General features: G+C 46.7%; 3 protein-coding genes across 5 annotated transcripts in view; 1 reads left to right on the top strand and 2 right to left on the bottom strand.

Annotated features, from left to right (window-relative positions):
* Nucleotides 1–156: 156 nt before the first annotated feature.
* On the bottom strand, nt 157–4,920 carry FAM187A (family with sequence similarity 187 member A). The gene is made up of 2 exons (XM_049859857.1): nt 4,867–4,920; nt 157–2,332 (listed from the first exon to the last, which is right to left on the bottom strand). Exon 2 carries the CDS (start codon nt 2,328–2,330, stop codon nt 1,086–1,088), a length of 1,245 nt encoding a protein of 414 aa, XP_049715814.1. The 5' UTR covers nt 2,331–2,332; nt 4,867–4,920; the 3' UTR covers nt 157–1,085.
* On the bottom strand, nt 2,256–6,918 carry CCDC103 (coiled-coil domain containing 103). Of its 2 annotated transcripts, XM_049859859.1 has the most exons (5): nt 6,797–6,918; nt 5,757–5,908; nt 4,867–4,999; nt 3,335–3,775; nt 2,256–2,332 (listed from the first exon to the last, which is right to left on the bottom strand). In XM_049859859.1, the coding sequence occupies exons 2-5, from the start codon at nt 5,897–5,899 to the stop codon at nt 2,327–2,329; spliced, it is 723 nt and encodes a 240-aa protein (XP_049715816.1). In that variant the 5' UTR covers nt 5,900–5,908; nt 6,797–6,918; the 3' UTR covers nt 2,256–2,326. The 2 variants fall into 2 exon arrangements, with proteins under 2 accessions (XP_049715816.1, XP_049715815.1); XM_049859858.1 differs by lacking the exon at nt 2,256–2,332 and having other exon boundaries at nt 2,888–3,775.
* Nucleotides 6,919–7,153: 235 nt separating this feature from the next.
* The window catches only part of EFTUD2 (elongation factor Tu GTP binding domain containing 2), a 42,000-nt gene continuing 36,505 nt past the window's right edge, over nt 7,154–12,648 (top strand). The window contains exons 1-2 of one of the 2 annotated variants that reach the window (XM_049860826.1): nt 7,154–7,276; nt 10,615–10,723. In XM_049860826.1, the coding sequence (XP_049716783.1) occupies nt 10,619–10,723 (105 nt within the window). In that variant the 5' untranslated portion in view covers nt 7,154–7,276; nt 10,615–10,618. Of the gene's footprint in view, nt 7,277–7,389; nt 7,503–10,614; nt 10,724–12,648 lie in introns of those variants that run through there. The other variant, XM_049860827.1, reaches the window with a different exon arrangement.

Genomic DNA, 12,648 nt, shown 5'->3' with positions numbered 1-12,648 from the left:
ACTGATCATCTTGGGATGCCCCCACCTGCAGACTACCGCAGCAGTAGTCACAGAGCCACATGACAAATCCTCCGACCCCACTCTGCCGCAGTCGCCCTGGAGCCCCTGACCTATTGCTCCCTCCCTCTCTTCTTGCCCCCAACCCTCAGCCTGCGTACATCTCTCAGGAAAGCACTGAATTTGATCCCCACTTTCCTTGCCCATTTCCCCTGTACTACCAGTTGCCATCAAGTGGACTCTAACTCATGGCAACCCCATGCGCTTGCTGAGTGGAACTGTGCTCCCTCAGGTTTACAATGGCTGACTTTTCAGAAGTAGATTGGCAGGCCTTTCTTCCAAGGTGCCTCTAGATGGACTTGAACCTCCAACTTCTCAGTTAGCAGCCAAGCACATTACCCCTTGTACTAGTCTTTACCTTTATTCCCAAATGCTCCATTTCTTCCTGCCAGTCTGAAGACAAGGTTGGGGAGGAAGCCAAAGGTGCACAGACTAGGATGGTCCTCTTTTCTTCTTTCCTCTCCCTGCTACCCCAATTCAATCAGTACCCACTCAGCAATCTTCAAAGGCAAGAAGGTAAACGTACCTCAGACACTATTCCACGCAGACTAGGCCATCTGATAAATATTGGGTTCATTTCTTCCTCTCTGGAAACCCTGGTAGCATAGTGGTTAAGTGCTATGGCTGCTAACCAACAGGTCAGCAGTTCAAATCCACCAGGCGCTCCTTGGAAACTCTATGGGGCAGTTCTACTTTGTCCTATAGGGTCGCTATGAGTCCAAATCCACTTGACGGCAGTGGGTTTTTTGGTTTTCTTCTTCTCTGATCTGAGCATAAAGTCAGAAAACACATGCACCCTGGCTACCTCCAGCCTGACTTGAGTCCCCAAAATCCCACCTGCCTCTGGCTTCCCCACTTCCCAGATCAGGCCCCAGATCCACCCTTGAAAATAGCAGGTTGTAACTAACAGATATGTCCACACCTCCTTGCCACGTGTCCCAGCCCAGGATGCCCATCCAGAGGCATCTGGTATCATCGCACAAACACATTTAAGCACAACTGGTCTTCAGGACTGGGGAGGAGACAGCCTAGGGGGAGAAGTTGGGACAACAGCGAAATAAGTAACAGCAGCAGCGACAGAGGTGAATAGTGACAAAGACTGCCGTGATGAGCAGGTAGCCTATCAGGGTGAGCTGGAGGACAGAGCGAGTCTCGGGGTCTGAGAAGGAGACCTGGTAGTGCCCTCGGGATTTCACAGCCAGCCGGAACCCGGCAACTCGTACCCCCTGCCGCCAGCAATAATAGATGCCCCGGTCACTCAGCTGGGTGAAGCGAATGTGGAGCTGGTTGCCATGATCGATGAACACCCGCATGGACCTGTTGACGCCCTTCAGGTATTGTGTGCGGTACAGGTGCTGGTGGTCCTTGTCCCAGGCGACAGCGTGCTCTGGCCGGGCACCAGGGCAAGAGATGATGAGTCCGTGGCCCAGCCTCTGCTTGTGGAACTGAATGGGCACCTGGGGCACCCAGGGCCGGCTGCCCACTTTGGACACGTAGTTAAAGATGGCCAGCATGCCCTCTCGGATTGTCTTTCTCTTCTCACAGGACACCAGGCAGCTCCGAACCAGCAACTCAGGCACGTGGTCCCTGGCCATGGTTCGCAGCTTCCTTGGCACAGCCTGTGAACCACAGGACACCACGTCAGGCATTGTCTTATGGTAGCGTGGGGAGAGGTCTGGGCTCTGCAGGTAGCAGAGGCCAATGCGCCACTGCTCCCCACGCACCCCGCAGCGGTCACAGGGGGTCCACTCCCAGAAGGTGGTGAAGACATGCAGGTCCCCATGGTACTCATCTTCGAAGGGCTCCTGGCCTTCGTCCTTGAATGTGGCCACCATCCCCTCATTGCTCTGGATGTCCACATCGTAGGCATAAAAGTAGTCCCCCTTCCGGGTGCCGCAGAAGTACAGGCCTGAGTCCTCAGGCTGGGCCCTGAAGACCAGCAGGCTGAACATGCGGATGCTGAAGCGGACCAGCATGTCACTGCCCCCGCGCACGTAAGCCGCCTCCGTCAGCACTCGCCCGTCGAAGTCGGTCAGCACTTTGGTGTGGCTGCTGCTGAGGTGCTTTTGGTAGTACCAGACCACAGCTGACACCTCCTCGGGCTTGCAGTGGCAGGGGAGCTCGAAGCTCATGTCGGCCAGGTAGGCTGCGTTGTCAAACATCAAGAAAGCTGGGCAGGGGGTTTTCTGAAAAATGTTCTCCTTCTCCACAATTTCAAAGGCCTGGAGACTGCCCCACACCCACAGGAGCACAGTGGTGTGGGCCAGGCTCATGCCTGCAGGAGAGAAGGGTCAGAGGCAGTAAGGCAAAACAAAGTACTAAAGGCCTTCGAGACTTCCAAAATTCACTTCTGGGAACAGTCTACAAGGAAAGGATTAAGCAGCCAGGAAAACAAGCAAAATCTGCAGAGGAAGCTGCCAAAGGCAAGACAATTTATTCCTAGTTCAGGTACAAGATGCCCTTCTGATGTTCCAGACCTGGTCTCATAGGAAAACCATTCTAGAACACTGGCACTCACCCAAGAATGGGTCAGAAGAAATCGGAATGAGAGGCAAGAGCCTAGGCGCTAGGACAAGGAAATGTCCACCTCACTGCTCCAGGCCCTGGTCCACATGCCTGGTGGAAAAATCTTCCCTTTTGCCAATTCAAGAGATGGAAGAAACCCATATGCTTGCACATCTGGCCATCTAAAGAAGCCCGGGAGACTGGCCAGGCCTGAGCTGATAGCTTGGGGCTTTCCCAGACCCAGCCGCACAGGAACTCAGTCCCTGTTGAGAAATGCTGCACCTCAAATGGGGTAGCATTTGAGCATTCATTGATCAAACATCCATTCATTGGTTTTGGATTATAAATATTCTTATTGAGGCTATGGAGATCAGTAGTTATTTACCATGGAGGATGGACGACTTTGCTTTTACCTCTCTTTAAGTGGAGGGTGTAATTGTAGCCAGGATTTGGTTGGGAACATGCCCATCTCTCAGGGCCAGCGGACTAAAGGCTTGGCAAGCTCTAAGAGCGCCGTCTAAGGGTGGGAAACAAAACTGCTTTCAACTTCTTGGGCCCTTGACTGCCCAGATAGTTCAAAATACATAGCCACAGAGGGACTGACAAAGTGGGGAAGACTCAATGCCTGTTTTTGCTGTGAAAATTCCAAGTTGAGAAGATAATCAGGTGTAGGCTTCTCATTACAGTCCTAGTGCCCCCAAGACAACAACCAATGAAAAATGCCTGAACGACAACTGGGGACCTCTGAAGGCAGCTGGTCCTATCAATTCACCTGGTACAGCCCCAGTAGCTCCTGCAGGAGCCCCTCCTCCTGGGGCCCACCAGACTGCTCCTCCAGACGCTGCTCCTCCTGGCTGAGCCCCTCGGCCGTGGGTCTGGGGACGCTCGTGGCCTGAAGCTTCTGAAACAAGCCTCTGCAGCTCTCCCTCTCTGCATGACTCAGCAGGCTCAGGTTCAAGGTGAAGCGCCCAGTGCTGGTCAGGCTGTGCAGGATCCCAAGAATGGCCGCCCGGTCACCTGGCCTCATATGATCAGCCAGTGCCACCAGCAGCTCCCCTAGAAGTCCAAACCCCACATCCATCTGGAAGAGGCGGCCCAGCCTTGGGCCCCCGAGCTGCAGCAGGGCCTGGTAGCGCTCTGGCCCACTCCTCAAGTGTCGCCGCCAATCGCGGTAGAACTCTGCTGAGGTCTCGGGCTGGAAGAGTGTTTTCTCCTAGACCACAAAGGAAGAAGGAAAGGGAGACCAGAGCTCTTCCAGCTGCTCTGGGACAGTGAGGGCAGCCTGTGGGTTTTCGTCTTAGCTCTGGTACTGCTCTTTGAGCACTGCGAAGGCTGCAGTCCTGTGGGTCTCATTTTCAGATCAACTAAGCCATGACTTGAGATTCTCAGTTGTACCAGGGTAGTCTCTCTGATGAATGGGGACATATAGCCCTGGTCTACGAGAATAAGTCAGAGTTTACTCTGAGCAGGGTGAAGGGGATGATTGGAACTCAAGGTGAGTGTCAAGGATCTGACAGGCTGGGTCTCCCTTCAACACTGCCACAGAATCATTACACTATATACACCACAAGTCGGAGATGGAGAGACCCAAACCTGCTCTGGGAATGAAAGTCGAAGGGCTGGCTGAAGGGGGCCTGCCCAGCACATCTTTCTGACTTGATCTGCCCAGTTCAACTTGGCCTCAGCATTCACTGGCTGCTTTGCTTTCTGGGATCAGAGTCAGAAACCTGCCTCTGGTCGCTTAACATGAAAACAACAACAGTAAAAACAACTAAAAAAAAACGTGTTTGATTACATAGGTATATAAATACGCATAAATATGTACAGAAAGGCATATATGAGTAACTGTAGGCATATATGTGTATATATACATGTTCATGTGTGATGCATATATTTTCAAGTATAAAATAAAGCACATAGTAGATTGGACCATAAAATAAATAATATCACCTGTGAGTACTGTGTTCCTCAAAATAATCATCTAGATGAAACCAAATGGTTAACATTTGCCCTAGACCAAACATGAGAAGGCTAGGAGGGACAGGGAAGCTAGATTAATGGAAACAGAACAACCAAAATGGAAATAATGAGAATGCTGATATATTGTGAAAAATGTAACCAAACTCACTGAACAGTAAGTACATAAATTGTTAAATGAGAACCAAATTTCCTGTGTACACTTTCACTGAAAATACAATATTTAAAAAAATAATAATTATAAGGCAAAGGTATACGTTGTGAGAAGACAGGTTTGGGAGTTTAGGGCAGAGAACCTGCTGGGGAAAAAGGCTGGGCCTCACCTACCTGGAATATTTCAGTGCCCTCATCCTGGGAGGTGCTTTCCTGAGTAGTGTGACAGTTCCAGGGTGCAGTTCTCTTCCCTCCCATCTTGTCCTTCTGCTCCAGAGGTTTCAAATGTGAAGCAAGGACAATACCCCTGTGGGCAAAGAACAGAGACCGAGGGGGTGGACTTAGTGCTGTTACAAGTGGGTGCAAGGAGGCTGGACTTTGCAGCATACCAGCTGAATCTGTTAGCAGACAGTCATGGACGGAATTGTGTCCCCCCAAAATATGACTTGGAATCTTAACCCCTATACCTGTGAACATAATTCTGTTTGGAAATAGGATTTTCTTTGTCATGTTAATGAGGCTATACCAGTGTAGGGCATGTCCTAAACCTAATCACTTCTGAGTTATAAAAAGAGCAGATTAGACACAGAGGAAAACACATACCAAGGAAAGCAGATACCATGTGAGGATTGCCAAGGAAACAAGGAACACCGGGGCTATCAACAAGGAAGGAATCAACACAGCCCAGACCCTGATTTGGACTTTTAGCCTCCAGAACTGTGAGAAAATAAATGCCTGTTCATTAAAGCCACCTACTTGAGGTATTTGTGTTACAGCAGCACCAGGAAGCTAAGACACAGGTCAAAATGACAATAATAATAATAGTGACAATAGTTGACAGTTTTTGAGCACTTCCTCTCTGTTTAGAGTATTATGTGCAATAACTCATTTAATCGTAACAATTGTTCTTACTTTATAAATGAGGAATTGAGACTCAAAGAGGTTATGTAAACCTGCACAAAAGATCACCCAGCTAACAGGGGGTGAGGCCAGAACTGAAGCCCAGAACTGACTCCAGAGCCCTTCCCTTTATTCACTATAGTCCAGCGTAACAGGGAGCCAACCTGAACTCCTCATAAGATGCCACCCTCTGTTCCACTGCCCGTAACTTGGCAGCATTCTCCCGCTTGTACTTCTCATCAGCAGTAAGTGCAGCCTGCAGCTCTTTCTCCAAAGCCTTGAAGTCGATGATGTCATTCCTTTCCATGACCTGTGCCTGGGAAAGCAAAGGGAATGGACATGAGCATAGGGTCATCGTCAGGGGGGAAGAGGAAGCCTCTGGATTCTTTGCCAGCCCACAAAATGACCCAAAAGCACTCTGGGTATCTCGTTACTTAACTTATCTTGGTGAAGAGGATAGTGATACAGAAATCTAGTTTTTTACTTTACAGAGGGGAGCTGAGTTGCACAGTGGGGACTTGCACAAGACTTGTTGTCACCGAAAACAGAATTTGGAGCCCTGTGTTTTGTTTTCTGCCTCTAAAAATATTTTATTTTTTTTGCTTCCGCTGAGGCTTTTGGATCTCAGAATTTGGTTCCTTTACTTTATAGCAAGTTATTGGGATAAAAGACCTCACACAAAAGCTGAACTATTGTCAGGTACTATAGAGCTCTAGAATAAAATCTAACCCTGCATTAAACGTCTTTAATGGGGAAGGATACTTTTCACCCAAACCAGATGCAATGACTGAGCAGGAAATGAAGAAGTGGCAGAGGAAGGGGGTCAATGATCCCTATCCTCAAATCCCTCTGTTCAGCCCAGGGCTGGAGCACAGGTCCCCATGGACTCGGGCAATCTCTTTAGTCCTGCCACTATACTTCTGTAGCCTCTGCGTTATCTGCAGGCAGGTTATCTATATGGGTTCTAGTCTTTGACATTTATTTGCTGTAAAATCTCTCTTTAACCTCCTGGTGGATTAGGCTAGATTTTGTGGCGGAGTCATCATCAACAGCCTTCGAAAAGCAGGCGGCCCGCATCCAGCCCAATAGTCACCAACGCGGAGAAACCAACCAAGCGCCAACAAGGGCCAGAACTGAATTCCGGCGTCCCGGTTCCTGCTAGTTCTAAATCATCCCCAATAGCTGAACTGAGAGAGAAACTAACCCTTCCGCCTCCCTAATTCAGTCACCGGGAACTTCACCCCAGCAGCCCGGGTCTCGGATCCCTTGCTTTCTTTGGGGATCCCCTGAAACATCAGGGAAAGAGGGCGCTCAGCGCAATCTACTCCTAGCAGCTGTGGTTGCTCAGCAACTGCCACAACAGCCTGCCCACGTGATCTTCTCGAAGGCCCCTTTTCGGGGTGGCTCCGAGGTGCCTGATCAGATTCATGCCTCCTCGGGTCATACTTTCTTTGGGACAGCCGCGCCTTATTTTGGGGACCCACAACTCCATCTCGGGCCTTCCTGTCTCCATGGCTGGCACTCCTCCGAGCCGGTCCTCAGGCGGAGGGTTGTCCTTCGGGGCAGGAACGCCCCCGAGGCGTCTGCGGGGTCCTTCCTGACTGCGGGCGCAGGCGCGGCGCGGCGTGGGACAGAGCGCGGCCTTCGGCGGCAGACTTGGGGCTTCTGGCTGAGCGGGCGCGAGGTGAGCTGGCGCAGGTCAATGGCGTGGGGACGTTGCTCCGGGTGGGATGGGAAATTATAAACGTCATATATGGAAAAGACGTTATATGCTGTCTGTCCCCCTTTCGCTTGGAGAAATTGAGGCCTGGAGCGGAAAGGGGACCGATTCAAAGAACCCTTCTCTCTCTACTCCCCCCCACCCCAATTCTGGGGTTCCCTCCGTATCGTCCGTCCGTAAAATCTCGTAGGTAAGGCTTACGTTCTGTCTGGTTCCCTCTCTTTCTCTTCTATCTGGGTCGCCTTCGCCCCTTCCTTCTTTTGGGACTCTGCGTGATAGCGAGAAGCTACAGTCAGGACTGGCACCAAAAGTCACTAACTGGTTTTGTGCAACTGTTGGCCAGTCAGCTAGCTTCTCTGTGCCTTGGTGGAGTCATTCATTGATTCAGTAAGGATGTATTGTTTTGTTCTAAGCGAACAAAACAGTCCTTGCTAAAATTGTAGTTGGGGTGATGAAGAGAACAGTGAGGGTACCTAACAGTACAGTTAACTACCATTCAAAGACATAAATGTTGATGAAGGTGTAAAGGTCTATATAGAACGTTGCTGTTGTCAATCATCATCGAGTCGATTTCGACTTATAGTGACCCCATGTATGCAAAGTGGAGACCCTGGTGGCGTAGTGGTTAAGTGCTAGGGCTGCTGACCAAAAGGTTGGCAGTTCGAATCCACCAGGCATTCCTTGGAAACTCTATGGGGCAGTTCTACTGTGTCCTATAGGGTCGCTATGAGTCGGAATCAACTGGACGGCAACTGCTCCGTAGGATTTTCAAGGCTGTGACCTCTCAGGAGGAGATCACCAGGCCTGTCTATCATGGTGCCTCCGAGTGGGTTTGAATTGCCAGCCGTTAGGCCAGTAGGGGACAGTTAAACATTTGTGCCACCCAGGAACTCTTCTAAAGGTACTACAGATAATATAAACAAATAAGTCTGGTTGTGTTCCAGTACAGCTTTATTTTTATTTATGTATTGTTTGTTTTATTGTATTTTAGATGAAGGTTAACAGAACAAACTAATGGCTCATCATACAGTTAGTACACACATTGTTGTATGACATTGGTTAACAACCCCATGACATGTCAACACTCTCCTTTCTCAACTCGGTTGTTGTTTTTGTTGTTAGGTGCCGTCGAGTCGGTTCCGACTCATAGCGACCCTATGCACAACAGAACAAAACACTGCCCAGTCCTGAGCCATCCTTATAATCGTTGTTATGCATGAGCTCATTGTTGCAGCCACTGTGTCAGTCCACCTTGTTGAGGGTCTTTCTCTTTTCCGCTGACCCTGTACTTTGCCAAGGATGATGTCCTTCTCCAGGGACTGATCCCTCCTGACAACATCTCCAAAGTATGTAAGAAGACACAGTCTCCATCCTTGCTTCTAAGGAGCATTCTGGTTGTACTTCTTCCAAGACAGGTTTGTTCATTCTTTTGGCAGTCTATGGTATATTCAATATTCTTCGCCACCACCACAATTCAAAGGCATCAGTTCTTTTTCGGTCTTCTTATTCATTGTCCAGCTTTCACATGCATATGATGCAATTGAAAATACCATGGCTTGGGTCAGGCTCACCTTAGTCTTCAAGGTGACATCTTTACTTTTCAACACTTTATAAGGTCTCTTGCAGCAGATTTACCCAACACAATGGGTCGTTTGATTTCTTGACTGCTGCTTCCATGGCTGTTGATTGTGGATCCAAGTAAAATGAAATCCTTGACAACTTCAATCTTTTCTCCATTTATCGTGATGTTGCTCATTGGTCCAGTTGTGAGGATTTTTGTTTTCTTTATGTTGAGGTGCAATCCATACTGAAGACTGTGGTCTTTGATCTGCATTAGTAAGTAATTCAAGTCCTTTTCACCTTCAGCAAGCAAGGTTGTGTCATCTGCCTAACATAGGTTGTTAATGAGTGTTCCTCCAATCCTCATGCCCTGTTTTTCTTGGTATAGTCCAGCTTCTCCAATTATTTGCTCAGCATACAGATTGAATAGATATGGTGAAAGGATACAACCCTGATGCACACCTTTCCCGACTTTAAACCAATCGTTATCCCCTTGTTCTGTCCAAACAACTCCCTCTTGATCTATGTAAAGGTTCCTCATGAACACAATTAAGTGTTCTGGAATTCCCGTTCTTGGCAACGTTATCCGTAATTTGTTATGGTCCACACAATCGAATCCCTTTGCATAGTCAATAAAACACAGGTAAACATCATTCTGGTATTCTCTGCTTTCAGCCAGGATCCATCTGACATCAACAATGATATCCCTGTCCTCTTCTGAAACCCGCCTGAATATCTGGCAGTTCCCTGTCGATATACTGCTGCAGCCATTTTTGAATGATCTTCAGCAAATTTTGCTTGTGCATGATATTAATGATATTGTTCTATAATTTCTGCATTTGGTTGGATCACCTTTCTTGGGAATAGGAATAAATATGAATCTTTTCCAGTCAGTTGGCCAGGAAGCTGTCTTCCATATTTCTTGGCATAAGTGAGTGAGCACCTCCAGTGCTGCATCTGTTTGTTGAAACATCTCAATTGATATTCATCAGAATCAGAGGTTGATTTTGATTATAACGAATTGGGCAGAGAGTCCAAAAATCTTGATGAGGACTTCTTCCTTCAGTACCATCAGTTCCTGATCATATGCTACTTCTTGAAATGGTTGAACATTGAGTAATTCTTTTCGGTATAATGACTCTATGTATTCCTTCCATCTTCTTTTGATGCTTCCTGTGTCATTTAATATTTTCTCAACCCTGGGTTCCCTATTACTAGCTACAGCTTTATTTTTAGACACTGATATTGTTGAATTTTATGTAATTAATTTTCCTGTGTTGTGAAATGTTAAAAAAATTTTTTTTCCAATTATTTAAAAACGTAAAAAGCATTGTCTTTTACAAAGACAGGCAGTGGGCCAGGTTTGGCCTGTGTGTCATGGTTTTCTGACTCTTGCACTAAAGTATTAGGGGATGGGGAGGCCTCGTGTTGGCAGCTTGCTCTCAAATAATTTAGGAAAAAGAACGTTATTTGTATTCTTGAAACTTTTTGTTTTAATCATTTTAAAAATGAAAGATTTCTTTAACATTAAAAAGAAGGGTATGTAAACAGATGAGGGTGTGTAAATAACGAGCAGGGCAGAGAACAGCGGAAGTACAGGGCTTTTAGGCTAGCGGTTAGTAGGTCAGTGTAACTGGAGAGGAGGTTTGCGAAGGAATACGGTCAATCATAAAGGTAGGGCCATGTCATGGAGCACCTTGACTACCTTGCCAGAATCTAACTCTTCTCTTCTTGAATTTTAGCATCATGGATACTGACTTGTATGATGAGTTTGGGAATTACATTGGACCAGAGCTTGATTCTGATGAAGATGATGATGAATTGGGCAGAGAAGCCAAAGATCTTGATGAGGTAACACAAATATATTACTTCTTTAATCTCTCTCTTAAAAAAACAAAATGGCAATAAAATGACTGAATCCTCTGTGCTCCCGTAATACCCTGTGTACATTTCTGTTATTATCCTTTCCATAGTAAGACTTAATGGGGTCTCATACTGCCCCTAAGGAAGTTTAGCTACTGAAGCTTCCAAACGAAATACTAGATAGTTTCATCAGTGAGGTCGTCTTGTAACCTGAGCTCTAGTTCATCTGGTGGTGGCTCTTCTTCTATTTACCTGAAGTGCCTTTCGACAATTATGAGTAATTCCAACGTAGAAAAGCTCGCCAGCTTTTCAAATTGCAACTGCACTGGGCCGTCTCTCATAAGCTCAGGTTTAAAAGATGCATAAAAAGGATAGAAAGGGAAGGCACATATCCAAGGTCAGGTAAAAGATTCCTGTGACTCTCCATCAGGCACTCTATGGAGAACGAAGTCCAGAATGGTCCAGGCTTGCAAAAGACACCAGAGGTGGCCAGAATGGCCTGAGGCTTGCAAAAGGCACCAGAGGTGGCTTTTATGTTTTAGCAATATTTGTAACAAGATGAACAAGGAATGGATGGGTCCACGCTTAGCAATGGAGGTGTGACATTAACAAGGGACAGCAGAAAAGCAGAACAGAAGTCTTGGCTGCCATCTGTCTTCTCCATCAAGGGAAATGTCCTTCAAATTGAAAAAAAAAATAAAAGAAACACTGGAAAAAGGAAATTGAAGCCACATACATGAGGTAAAAAGCATCTTGCAGCTTTGTTGTCAGGTGTCATCGAGTTGATTCCGACCCATAGCGACCCCATGTGACAGAGTAGAACTGCCCCATAGGGTTTCCTTGGCTGTAGTCTTAATGGGGGCAGATCTCCAGGTCTTTCTCCCATGGAGCTACTGGGTGGGTTCGAACTGTCAACCTTTCGGTTAGCAGCCAGATGCTTAACCGTTGGTGCCATCTGTAGGTGCATTCAAGTCTCCAGGCCCAGATGATTATATCCTAGGGTCGGGGGTAGGACGAGGGGAGATCTTGCAGAGGTGAACCGAGAGCCACTGTAGTAAGCTTTAAGAAACTGTGGGGAGGGCAACAGTATCAGAAACTGAATCAGGAAACTATTGTTCCATTTTTCAGAAACAGAAATAAGGCACTGCCGTTTAGAGACTATAGGCAATAACCGTGCTGTAGAGCCATGGTGAAATTGGGGAAGGAATCATAAAACTGATGACTGTTGAATATTAGGGGGACTTAGTGTGAGTTTTTGTTTGTTTACATTTATTTATTTATTTTTAAATAATTTATAATTTTTTTGTTGTTGACTACTATGAGTATTATAAAAATTTTCTCTTGATGGGATATAGATGTAGCTATAGGTCAGGGGTTTGCTGTGAACCTGATGTATCTTGATTTGGGCAAGGCTTTTGAAGAGTCTTTTATGGATATCTTTTTTCAACCAGCTTTTTTTTTTTAACGTTATTTTAAAAAGATATTTTTCATTGTGTGAGTAGTTCATGAATACATTCTTATTGAACAGTGTAGATAGAAGAGTCTTTGGTCCTCATTCCATTTCACTTACCTTCCTAAGGTAACCACTATATTCATGATGTCCTTGTGGAAGGAACATGGGCTAGGTCATAGTACAATTAGGGCAGTCACAGCTGATTGAACAAGGGGCCCAAAGAGTATTGATTAATGGGTCACCTCCAGAGCTCTCATGACATGCCCGTGGCATCTGTGCTTGGTCTTGTCCTTTTCAGTCTTTTGTCAGTGAGTTGAGTGAAGATTGAGATGATGTTTATAACATTTGCACACAACATTTTAAAAAGAGCACCAAACCCATGCCGAGTTGATTCTGCATGTACTGGATAATGAAATCTAAATCCAACAGACTTAAATAAAGCCCAATAATTCATTCATTG

The sequence above is a fragment of the Elephas maximus genome, chromosome 19 (genome assembly GCF_024166365.1).
Source record: "Elephas maximus indicus isolate mEleMax1 chromosome 19, mEleMax1 primary haplotype, whole genome shotgun sequence".
Classification (NCBI taxonomy): Eukaryota; Metazoa; Chordata; class Mammalia; order Proboscidea; family Elephantidae; genus Elephas; species Elephas maximus.
Note: the sequence above shows the minus strand (reverse complement) of the source record. Positions and strands in the feature narration are given on the sequence as shown.

Coding starts and splice junctions, on each gene's coding strand:
- CCDC103 (XM_049859858.1), bottom strand. CDS start 5,899: ATGGAAAGGAATGACATCATCGACTTCAAGGCTTTGGAGAAAGAGCTG. Junction 5,000..5,756: donor GCATCTTATGAGGAGTTCAG/GTTGGCTCCCTG, acceptor CTTTGCCCACAG/GGGTATTGTCCTTGCTTCAC. Junction 3,776..4,866: donor AGGGCACTGAAATATTCCAG/GTAGGTGAGGCC, acceptor TTTGTGGTCTAG/GAGAAAACACTCTTCCAGCC.
- FAM187A (XM_049859857.1), bottom strand. CDS start 2,330: ATGAGCCTGGCCCACACCACTGTGCTCCTGTGGGTGTGGGGCAGTCTC.